This window comes from Haliotis rubra, unplaced genomic scaffold (assembly GCF_003918875.1).
Source record: "Haliotis rubra isolate DU_JTF1 unplaced genomic scaffold, ASM391887v1 Scf148, whole genome shotgun sequence".
Lineage (NCBI taxonomy): Eukaryota > Metazoa > Mollusca > Gastropoda > Lepetellida > Haliotidae > Haliotis > Haliotis rubra.
In genome coordinates this window covers 1,335,443-1,348,516 of record NW_025765425.1, presented here as the reverse complement: position 1 = coordinate 1,348,516, position 13,074 = coordinate 1,335,443, and the positions used below count along the sequence as shown (strand labels likewise).

At 37.4% G+C, this 13,074-nt stretch overlaps 1 protein-coding gene across 1 annotated transcript in view; it reads right to left on the bottom strand.

Annotated features, from left to right (window-relative positions):
* Positions 1–13,074, bottom strand: part of LOC124269825 — a 119,718-nt gene that overhangs the window by 11,292 nt on the left and 95,352 nt on the right. Inside the window, 6 exon segments of the mRNA XM_046704858.1 lie at positions 156–276; positions 765–862; positions 1,659–1,750; positions 8,440–8,506; positions 9,177–9,314; positions 10,657–10,836. Coding sequence (XP_046560814.1) covers positions 156–276; positions 765–862; positions 1,659–1,750; positions 8,440–8,506; positions 9,177–9,314; positions 10,657–10,836 — 696 coding nt within the window.

Below are 13,074 nucleotides of genomic sequence, written 5' to 3'. Positions count from 1 at the left end.
TTGAAGAAGACAAATATAATTTTATATTGTATTTCATTTCAGCAAACCAGAATGTTTCCCCCAAAAATGTAAACAAATTAATATATATATGATCTGTAAGCTAAAGAATATATGTACCAAATGTTTACAAGTATTGACAGTGACAGCATACTAACCTCGAGGACGGCCACAGTTCCATCAGCAAGGCCAGCAAACACCCTACAGCAGTCATCCTCGTCCACGTACATGGAGATTGACAATACCGCATCGTGAAGCCGCACCTGCCAGATCTTCTCTCTGTGGACATCACACACAATAACATAAACGACACCACTACCTCCAGAAATAATAAAAGTTACTTGGAATAATTTGTGTAAAAACTTAACTTCTTTGATTATCATAGAGAGAATCTCACGTGATTTATTGCCTACTCAGCAATATTTCAGCTACAAAATGGACATCTATAAATAATCAAGTCTGGACCTGACAATCCAGTGACTGACGTCATGACCATCGATCTACGCACATGGGATATGTCCACCCTGTAATTCACCTGTTATGCCTTGTATAGGGTGGTGAAGATCATTTCAAACCCAAGGTCTTCACAGGTGGACCCAAATGTAAAACAACAAAACACTTCTGTGGTGTTTGAATACTTGCAATCATTGTCAAGTAGAACAATCACCTGTTCAACATGTATGTAAATATTTCTGCTGTCACATGTTTTGCCCCTTTACCCCTCTGTTTCTTGTATCCTCCCCTGTATTTAGAGATTTCATATTTACCGTTTGGCCATGTTGTAGGCGAACACCATCCAGGACAGCGTACCATACAGCACCATGTTGTCAGGGAGAGCCAACATGCACATCACACGCGTGTCAAACTGAAACACAGTGGTGAGGAAAACATCATTATCTGGGAAACATCCGACACACTTTGCATGTCCTCCATTAAACACTTAGTCTCTATATATACATCATTTTGATAGAAACCTATAATTCTTCTTAAATTTAAAAGGAGACACAGTGAGAAGGAGAATCAGAACCTGACGAAATCTAGATTTAAGGCTTTAGCATTGCAGAAAGGGCTGGGTTGAAGTGAATATGATATGGTTCAGAGACTGTGTGATAGACTAGTCGTCAATTCAGAGCTCCAGATAAGATTTAGCTCATGTGGGTACTCTACCGTCTATTTTTTTGGAGTGGGTATTATGAATGTTGAGTGGGTATTTCATTTTCCGTTACCCACTGCTTTCAAATATATGCGTATTTCAGTCATTTTACTCACCTAAGTATTATGTCATTGAGTAAGTTTACTAAGCAGGTATGTTCTGCCTTATGTCATACCTAATCAAAACCAAGTTAAATATAATGGAAATGATTTCATAAAAAATCACTCATCCTATACTGACAGTACAACACTTGTCCTATACTAACAGTACAACTTGATAGCAATCGATGTCTTTTTCATTTCGCAAGCGATTTTTATAAATATATTCCGTGCATTTGTTTTAAACTTTTGCGTATCTAACATTTTAAATGCGTAATTGGTATGCAACAATTATTTTTTAATGCGTAATTGAAAATGTTCTATGCTTATTTTGCCCGGATTTAAAGCTTATCTGGGCCTCTGGTCAATTTTCCAAATAATGTGCTTCAAGGACTGTGAGACAGACTTACCTCGATGTCCATGTCCACCATGACGCCCTGGCTGGTGTTCACCTTACACACCTTGGACATCATCTGTTCCCCGTAACACAGCCAGATCTCTCCTGTAACAAGGAACCATACACTTACCACCAACATACTACCTAGTTCCTTGTATTTATGGAGGTTAAAACTTAAAACCATATATAAAATGTGAATCTGTGTATTTGTACACCATAAACACAAAGTAGACCGAACTTGATCTGTGCACATGGAGCAACAATCTATAATACATATCCCTCCATGGACACTGTACCTAAGGTGATGCTGGTAACACAGGCTACCAGCATCCCAACATGGCGCGGCAGGTAAGATCGCTTGGCGATTATTCCCCTCGAATTACCAGTCTTCCACCTGTATACAATCAACATTATTTAGCAAACTGATAAACTTTGATGGTGGAAATACATTGAATGTACTGAATTTGCTTATTAATGTCAATGTGTTGAAGAATAAGCATTTTTAAAATCGCACGAGGATGTCGGTAACTCAAAGTCTGGATGTCGGTAACGTGCAATGAATGATGCTGGTAATGCATACTGTCTTGCTTTAGTCGATAAACAGAAATTGTCGAGTTATGTTTAAATACAAAGGAGATACAAATATCAGTTCTTATGTTTTACACAGATGTGTACTGTTGGTACATTAACAGTATGAGTGACTACTTATTGAAAGAATATTTAATGCACGGTAATAATTTTTGTATGTTTAGGCCAGACCAATTTTATTTCTTGCTTTACGGATCCGCAAGTCATATTTTTTCAAGATTTAAAAAAAAAATTTCCCTGCTCAAAAAATATGATTTTAAATATTTTTATTGGCCAAAAAATGTTCAAGAAAATGTTTTTAGATAAATTGCCAAAAGTAAAATACTTTTAGTATTTAAAAGGAATATTACTTTGACTGGTGATTTTTATTTTTATTTCTTTCCTTCCTGCTTTAGATTTTCTGAGGACAAAAATCCGTAAAACAAGAAATAAAATTGGTCTGGCTTTATAAAGGTTTAAACATAAAAAAAAACCTGGTATGTACAGTTGCTTAAATCCACAAGTCTATCAACGGAATTTAACATATTTCAATAACTGCAAAACTGCTATGTAATGCTACAAACTTGATGCAGACAAGGAGAAATATCATCACAATAATGCAACAGTTCCTATTCTTTTATCAGATAACAGCAGTCCGCTAGTGGGCAAGTTATGATTCAGTTTCTGTTTATTGAAATTTCTTGGTTAGGAAGCTAAATAACATGAAATAAACTGCAATTAATTTCTATAGTTTTGTCCCATATGGCCAGACATTTATTTGTTTAGGTTTAAAGACTCAACATAAATATATGTGATGGTCCATTTATTGTATTACAATAACAATTCATGTTTGTGTTTGTGTATGCATGTGTGTGTGCATGCATGCGTGTGTGCATATGCATTTGGGTGTGCATGTACATGTGCATTTTCAACATGCATCCTCCACTCAGACACAGTGTACGGACTGCAAGCCAATAGTTTTATCTCATTAATACAAAGCACCTGAAGGTTGACAACTAACATCTATTACGACACAGCTTGGGATCGAACCCTGACCTCCAGCTCTAGTTTATCCAGAACACCACCTAGGCGGCCACCAGTGCCAGGCGGGGAGGAAGGGTGTTCATCTGTCAATGACCTTGTTGACACCACTGCTATCACTATACTAGACTGACCTTTGACCTTATCTCCGGTATATCCCAGCAATGAGCTAACACCTCGTACTCCGCCTATATCACACGCCTAGAATCTCCTTCTGTCACTTCCTACACTGGGCTAATTGATAAACCTCTTCCTTAGAATTGCTTAATAATAACAAGAAAGTGGGAGTATTTTTAGAATGGATAAATATAATCATTCAGGATATTTTCATTCATGAATTTGTAAGAATCAATTTATAAAAAAATATCTCAAACCTACACAATACTTGAGTCATTCTAAAAGGTGTATGGTTTTGGCAAAACAAGTGATGTAAGTTTTATATATTTAGGTCATTAAATAATTAAAAGATATATATTATAAATGACATATATGATGCGTTATTTGTCATCATTATTTAGCAGGAACTAAGATTTGTAGATAAAATTATATTCCTGTTTGATCCTTCTGAAGTTGAAGTAATTACGTACAAACTGAGGCAGTAACATGCAACATTAACAATGATTAACATGGTCCAGTTAGACTATCCCCAAATCAATGAAAATCAGAGACCATGTATATGGTCTCTGACGAAAATATAGAAGCTTGATTCAAGTAAACATCTACATTTTAAATTCAAATGAAGCTTAAGTGAGATGGGAGATTCAGACATGTTCTAGAAAACAAGACTTGCTTGGTGTATTCTATTAGCATTGCAGGGGCGGTGGGGCAGCCTAGTGGTTACGGCGCTCGCTCGTCACACCGAAGACCCGGGTTCGATTCCCCACATGGGTACAATGTGTGAAGCCCATTTCTGGTGTCCCCCGCCGTGATATTGCTGGAATATTGCTAAAAGCGGCGTAAAACTAAACTCACTCACTCACTCACTATTAGCATTGCAGTAAGGGATGGCTGGAAGATGAAATAATATGGTTCAGGGACTGTGAGACTAACCATTGAAAATCTAGACTTGCTTCATTTAGGGCTATAGCATTATGGTAAGGACTGGCAGAGGCTACAGAAACTATAGACTTGCTTAATTTAAGGCTTTAGCATTTCACAAAGTGACTTAAGCATTTCACAAAGTGACTTAATTTAAAGCTTTCGCATTTCACAAAGTGACTTAATTTAAAGCTTTAGCATTTAACTAAGTGACTTAATTTAGGACTTTTTTCAGTTAAAACTGGGCAGAAGGTCCAAGAATGTGGTTGAGGGACCGTGAGACAGGCTAGTTCCCACCAAACTTGTTGATCCTTAACAGCATGTGTAACACCCTATACCTTTCAGTCACACAAGTCATTCAGTGCTTCAAGTTGTTGATCCCCATTCTGGCATGCATGGCCACCTTCTAAATTCAGCAACACTGTATTAATTGCCTGTAATTATCCCAGTGTGAGGTCTGGGAAAATGGATTACTTCGGCCACCCCGTCATTTGGTTAATGTGGCTATTAGTTCATTATCACAGCTATTAACGGCAATCATAGGATGATGAAAGACAAAACAACAGCAGAAACCAATACAACAGAGGCGAAATAAACTATTGATGAAGTTGTACTGATGCTATGGATGATGATGATGATGATGAGCCCTGTGTGCACGCTGCTGTTGTTGTGAATGTGTGCCTAGTGAAGATATCAGGAGGAGGCGACTAAACACTGAGTGAGTGAGTGAGTGGTGGTGGTGATAGAGTGTGTGATAGAGTGAGTGAGTAAGCGAGTGAGTGGTGGTGGTGAGTGATAGAGTGAGTGATGGGTGAGTGAGTGATAGAGTGAGTGAGTGAATGGGTGAGTGAGTGATAGAGTGAGTGAGTGAATGGGTGAGTGAGTGATAGAGTGAGTGAATGGGTGAGTGAGTGATAGAGTGAGTGGTGGTGAGTGAGTGAGTGAGAGAGTAAGTGAGTGAGTGGTGGTTGTGAGTGAGTGATAGAGTGAGTGATGGTGGTGTGAGTGGTGTGAGTGAGTGAGTGAGTGAGTGAGGAGTGGTGTGGTGGTGGTGGTGAGTGAGTGAGTGAGTGAGTGGTGGTGGTGGTGGTGGTGAGTGAGTGAGTGAGAGTGTGAGTGAGTGAGTGAGTGAGCAAATGACAATAGTTTTATTCAATCCTTAAAACAATATTCCGCACAATCATAGCAGGGGACACCAGAAATGTCTTCACACATTATACCCAGGTGAGGTCATTTGATTGAACTGCTCGTCAACAAAATGGTCACATGACGGATGTACGGCCTGCAGGCATGACAGCAACATTCATTTGAAAACATTTTCCTCCCTGTTTATGTTTGTGTGTTCCAAAATCAATGTAAACACATTGCATTATTCAGTTTCCAATGAAAGTAAAATAATCTGGTTTGGAAAATAATTTTATTATTAATGAATAACTTATTGAACAATGTTCATTCATATAGAGTTTAGGAAATGTGGGTTAGTGGTGCTTGCTTCACAAAGTGAGGTAGCGAGTTGGGGTTTACACCGCTTGTAGCAATATTGCAGCGATATCCCAGCGGGGTTCCGCAAAGTGACTGTTGTACTCTGCTTGTAATTTAACATTGATTTTATTACCAGGACAGTCACAGCTCTAAGATCAGTTTGTGGAATTAGATGCTTGATCAGAATGTAACTGTCAAGGATTTAAATAGCTAGATATTGTGTTATGGGAAGTAGTAGCATCGGACTATCTGGGCTTGTCTTCAAACCCAGGGGTCCGTAACATATGCTATATTTGGGATTACACTTTCTCAGTAAAGTACAGATTCTAGTACATGTACCTTTGTTAGGTTGAGTCCCTTCTGGGATTCAAACCAAAACTCTTAGATTGAGGAACCTAATTGCCAGGCACTGCGGATTCCACATAATGGTTGACCACTTTCTTTAATGCCACATTACAGTTGACCACTTTCTTTAATGCCATTATGTATTAGTTCCACTAAGCAATCAAAATCATAATTCTTTCACCTTGACCTAGAAATATAACAACAGTGGCGCCAAGGTCCTTTGTGGATTAAATATCAGTGGAGGAAACTTGTGGATGTTGGAAAGGAAGACACACCAAACAGTCCTTCAGTTCCGAGAAGACTAGACCCATCAAACAGTCCTTCAGTTCCGAGAAGACTAGACCCCGGCACCCCCTTTCATCTGCCCAGTCTCAACAAACAGGCATGTTTAGTCTCTCAGTAACTCCTGCTAGATCGTCTTCAAATCTTGCGCTATCTATCTCCAGAGAGTTCCACTGTTTAGATGTCATGTCTCTCAAGACAATGTCAGGTACATTCTCATGCCGTCTGCCCACAGAGAATCGACCCTTTCATCTCGGACATTGGTCAGTGTTTCTAAGTGTCCTAAAGAAACATCCTGTCTGACAATCATCTAACCAGCTGCTCCCCACTCACACAGTGGATCTGAGCATGCTTGGTGATGCTCTTCTTGTGTTACTGAACAAATCCAGCCAGTTTCTGGCAATGGATATCCTTTTATTATCATTCTTGTTGGAAGGGTATATGCAAAAATCGACCCGTGAAGGTCTGCGTTAGAATGAACCTTCAGTAACCCATGCTTGTTGTAAGAGGCGACTAACAGGATCGGGTGGTCAGGCTCGCTGGCTTGGTTGACACATGTCATTGATTCCCAATTGCGCAGATCGATGCTCATGCTGTTGATCACTGGATTGTCTGGTCCAGACTCGATTATTTACAGACCGCTGACATATAGCTGGAATATTGCTGAGTGCAGTGCAAAACTAAACTCACTCACTCAGGTCAAGTCATCACATCATCATGCTCAATATATGCTCAAAAAAGGCGGAAGTAACATTATCCAATTTTCTTTTATAATAGGTAAAGTGTTTGTATGTGGAAATATATTTACATTACTCATGTGCAAATTGTGCAAACTCTTGCAATTTAGAGGAATGTCACTTAAAAACACTCTCATAATTAGTTTCGGAACAGGTTTTATATGTTATCTTTTTACGATAATTTTAACAAAATATCCATGATTTATTTACTTTATTTCAAGTGAAAGAAACCAGATGTTTATTAACTGAATCAGAATTGCTTTTCTAATAGCATAGCAGTTTTATGATCCATGAAGAGGTATGCAGATTCTAACTGTACAGTTAAGTGCACTCCACTGTTTACGGCTTCAAAGACATCATTCAGCAATATACCAGCATGGAATGTATTTATTCGTCACCTTGCACAGTATTTTTAATGTGATGCATTTGTTGTCAGGAACCAAGTTCCCCATTACATATTGATAACAAGGACTATATATATTGACTACTGAGTATATTAATTGCTGTTGAAAGCAATGTATTGTACTATTTTTTAAGCATTTTATGGTTGATGCATACTTTAATACTGATATCAGTAATATTGATACACTTTCTTTAGTAACAATCATACACTGTAAAATGCCTTATTATATGTCTTAGTTAGCAATACTTCTACTCTACTGTATTTGAAAATATGGAAAATTTAAAATCTAATAAATGTATTATTTTTAAAAGATAAAATACATTAGGGTCTATCCCTGAGTCAAGTTACAGTCTGGGTATCAATGCTGAAAAAGATACACCACATCAACTGTGAATGTAAAGACAGGTCTCCATCAATTGATCCTGAGCCTCTCAAACAAGCTTGCCTCCCTCTCTCCTGTTGGATTGAGCTGAATCCAGGGACTCCACACAAAGTTTTTACAATGAATATACATGTAATTAGTTGTGTACTGTCCATACCACCATGCAGAGATGTCAAGAGATTTGCCAAATGTCTTCAATCTCTGAAGCTGCCACGTTCATGAGATCCACATGATGGCCAGCAAGATGCTGAGATAGGACCAGCTGTCCAAGTCAGGGAGATGGGCTAAACTACATGTGGTCAATGCTGTCATATGGACACTATCTGGCCTCCATCAGAGGTGGTAATGGCTAACTTGAAGGGGATCTGATTCCTGGTAATTGTTGATAAATCCTTGAACAAATAGACCCAAACAATCGCCTACATCAATAGAATGTCAGATTCTCTGTTATTTGAATTCCTACATGTGGGGTTTATTGGGGTACTAATGAAGGAAATTATTTATTAAATCCACTTACCGTTGTCACTTTCAGCACAACACTCAAAACTGAGATAGTTTCCTGATTCAGACTCAATGGAAAGAAACTGGAAAATATCAGAAAACAACTGTAACATCTGGATCTGGGACCCGTTTCACAAAGCTCTCGTAAGCCTAAGATCTTCGTAACTTTTCTCGTAGCATTCTTGCCTCCTATACTGTAACATATGAGGTACTAATGCTACAAGAAAAGTTACAAGATCTTAGGCTTACGAGAGCATTGTGAACCGGGGCCCTGCTCAGTAGTAGAGACATGTGTATGTACAATGACTAGATACTTGGAATATTTCTGAATTGGGAATCTGAATGCCATACAGTTATTACATGCAGTGGTAGCTATAATGCGTTTTCCAAGAATTTTGGGGCATTGCTAGGAGTGGATAATGCACACACTTGAGATGTCTGGAACAAGGTTTGAATCCCAAAATTGAAATGACATACTAGTATTAAATCTGGCTTGTCTGTTTCTGCTATGGTATCACTAGAATACAAGTGGTTTAATATTCATCTCAAGGACTCATGCATTCCCTCCTCCCTCACCCACTCATCCATGCACTCACTCACTCACTCACTCAACCATCCACTCACTCACCCTCACTAACTCACTCCTCAACCACCCTCACTCACTCACTCACTCAACCACCCTCACTCACTCTCTCAACCACTCTCACTCACTCCTCACACTTTTCAAATGAGTGACACAGGAGACACACATACCAACTGCTCGCGCTCAGCGAAGGCCAGCTTCTGTATCTCCTTGCGTTTGTACTTCTCCTTCAGAGCGTTCAGGTAGCACGTCTGCTTCGTCATGATGTTCTGCCGACTTGTGAACGGCTTCATGTCCTCAAACGCAACCTGAAGAAAGTCAGTCATTACTATACAGAAGGATGGTTGACACAAGAATAAATTCACAAATAATCCTAGAACAAAATCAAATCAAATCAAATATTTATTGTGCAAACGTTCCATACAGAAACAGTGACAATATTCTATAAACTACATAAACAAGATATATAATGAATCACATATATATGATGAGCAATAAAACATATAATAATACAAATGTATATAATAATAATAATAATAATAATGGCCTAGCACAATCAGATCTTCTACATTGGCTTATTTCTTGAAATCAGTGTATTTGATTGCAGTCAAAATTAACATCTTCCTGACTTTGTATTTAAGCACTGTAGACAACAATAGAAGACAGTGTTTCATTATTTTGTTGTTTCCTTGTTTAACATAACACTCATCAAGATTTCAGCTATGGCAGCGGCCTGTAAACAATCGAGTCTGGACCAGACAATCCAGTGATCAAGAGCATGAGCATTGATCTACGTGATTCGAATATGATGACATGTGTCAACCAAATCAGCAAGTCTGACCACCCGATTCCATTAGTCACCTCTTACGACAAGCTTGGGTTCCTGGAGACCATTTCTAACCCGGTTCTTCATGGGTTTAGGAAACAGTGACATTGTTCGGTGCAGTAATGCAACAATTCCAGTCTCAAATCAACAGTCTCTTAGTGGATGTGGTCAATTTTTTAATTATTTTTCAGTTTACTGGGACAACAACAAAAATACATTTGATTGCTTAGCTAATAGAATATAAAAGAATTACTTGCAAAATTACTCCTTACTCAAAACTATAGTCTGTTTGAAGTGAAAACGCATCCGATGAATGTCAGTTTAAACCAAAAGGTAAAGCAAATAAAGTGAAATTAAGACTCATGAATCCTCATGATTTTACCTTGCCAATTGAACATTTAAATCTAATAAGGCTATTATTGGTTTGTATTACAAGGGGTATGCACATCAAATGAAACACCCAAAACGACAAGGGTTGTTATAAATTAACGCTCTTCACGCATGCATCAAAAGTGCATTTGTTTCACTGTTCTATCTACTGCTGCTTACCCCTTGTAATACAAACCAGTAATAGCGTTTTGAATCTATGATCGTTTGTTAAACAACTTTTATCCTAATTTGAATAAAAATTTAGATTTAAATGTTCAATTGGCAAGGTAAAATTATGAGGATTCTGCAATCTTAATTTCACTTTATTTGATTTACTTTTTGTTTAAAGTGAAATTCATTAGTATGTTTTCACTGCAAACAGACTAAAAACTAACATCTGTCACAATAAATATACCAAGAGTGATCTATAAATTTAGAATGTTATTTGTTCCTACCTTGATAAGGCCATCGGTGTCATACGTGATCTTGGCGCAGGCCTTGAGATGACGCATGACGCTGATGGTGTCGGACTTTAGCAGGATCTCCTTCTTGTGCATCTTCAGGATGGCCAGCGAGAAGCGAAATAAAACTTTCGGCCCTTCCAGAAGAAAACAGTCCCATATCCGTAGCAGTGTCTGAAACAGAAACATACACAGTTGACAAATTCTGGTGAAGAAAAATGTTGCTTTGTTCAAACACTTCACATCCAATTAATAAAAAATTGATTCAATTTCCTGTCAAATTCAAAGAGGTCATATGAGTGTTGTCTGCTTGAATGTATCCCCAGTCTTTCATTGAGAAAACACCAGTACACACTAAGATGAAACATATCTCACCAAATCAAAATATTATAAAGAAATAAACTAGTCTTTGAAATGAACATTTCTACAGACAAAATGGTTCCTAAATTATAATCATGAAATATAATGAAAAGGACACAAGAGAATTTCTTCATTTTCAGAAGCTATGGTTATCTAGACTTGCCACATATTCTAGACTTGCCACATAATCTAGACTTGCCACATATTCTAGACTTGCATGGGCTCTCTTGTATATATTTGTTTCAGGCTCTGTATGACAGACTACCAGGGTTGAAACCGTTAAAAAGTATCAATTTTACTGGTTCCTCATGGCAGTCATGAAAATCCTTCATCGAAAACATTCATAAAACAGAGACAATAAATTTATTTATTTGAATTGCCCTTTTGGAATAAGCACAAAAGAAGATTTATTACATATTAGGCCAATTTCTTTCCAAAACAACAACAAGAAATGTTCTTTATTTTTCCAAACAAACACCCCCTCTGCTGTACCCAAGTGATGTCCTCTCTCAAGTCCAGCTGCCCTTGCCCCTCTCACCCTCACTGTACTAAATCAAAATAGTTTGCGGCTAAATATGAAAATCAGTCATTCCCTAAAACTACCTGCCTTTCTGGAACCATCTGAGATGAGTGTTATTACTTAGAACTAAGAATGTTCAACTTCAAGACGCACAGAAGACAATAGATGCTAAGACAATGATCTCACGGTGGATCTATCTCAGTCATTTACAATTCAGATAGGCCACAATCAATTCTGCAACACCATCGTATCTGAGGAATTCAACAATCAAAGAATTTCATCCAAACTCAGCCATTTTTATGGGCCTTGGGGTAAGTTATATGTTGTCTGTTTATCAGAGAAATTTCCAGAATGCCGGCTGTTATTCCAGCCCATATCTAATGATCATATCTCATCTGTAGTGTAATTGCAGTATTACCATGTGGAATAAATCTTGTATTGCCCTTGGCGTGTAGATTGTCCATATGACACACGCTATAGTTAGGTGAACAACCGAACAACAACAAACAACGGCAACCTTTGCAGAAATGATTCAACTACTGATGAACACTACATTTTAAAGAAAAATTAAATCCACGCAATTTTCATTTAAAATACAATCCATGTATTTGTATACAATCTCACAAAAATTGTAATACAGTTTGTTACATTAACTAGTATTGATGATGTAATAAGTAATTTGAAAAGTATGCAGATTTTTCAGCCAAAGCTTGACTCATAGAAACTGCTTAAAACTAGTATTTACATGGTAGCAAGATATACTACTCAAAATAAAGTTAAGGGCTTCCTTAAAGGCAAGACAGGTTACCCTTACTTCCTTTGTGTAGTATATCTTACTGTTATGTATTAAAAGAAAATAATGATTTCAACATGAATATATTTCAACAACACAGGTGCAGCTATTTTGTATAAGATCCCAACAATAAATACATTGTAACGGTATTATGGCCTTGGTTTCAAATGCAGTCCTGTATATAAAGATCACATTCAGGCCACAAATGTTGTGATGCATTAAAACAATATTTAATATTCTGTTTATCAGAACAGATAAAACCTAGTGCCTGAATACCACAGCATACTTTAAGTAAGTTAATTATGATATCTATCGAAATCTTGTGTCAAAAAACGGAAATTAATTTCACATTGCTTAAATTTGAGAAACAAACAATGAAATGGACATTTTCATTTAAATCAAGCATATTGCATACAAAAACTTTAACTAAAGCTAATGCATTACCTAAAACTTTAAAACTAATCAGATAAAAATATTCTGTTTTGCCAGATATGTTGAATTTGATCTGTAATACGCAGCAGATTGGAAGTTTTAGTTTAGTAAATAGTGTGAAATTGACAAAAATATACAATGAAATCGAAGAGACCATTCGTGTGTATGAACCCGCGGAAATAACAAAGTGAATTTCAGCTTGGCTTTCAAAGTCTGTTTTCTCTAACATGTGTAGGATATTGAGTTTAATATTCTTTTCAAAAAGGAAATTCATAAGGCAGAGGGGAACATGCCCAACATGTGCACA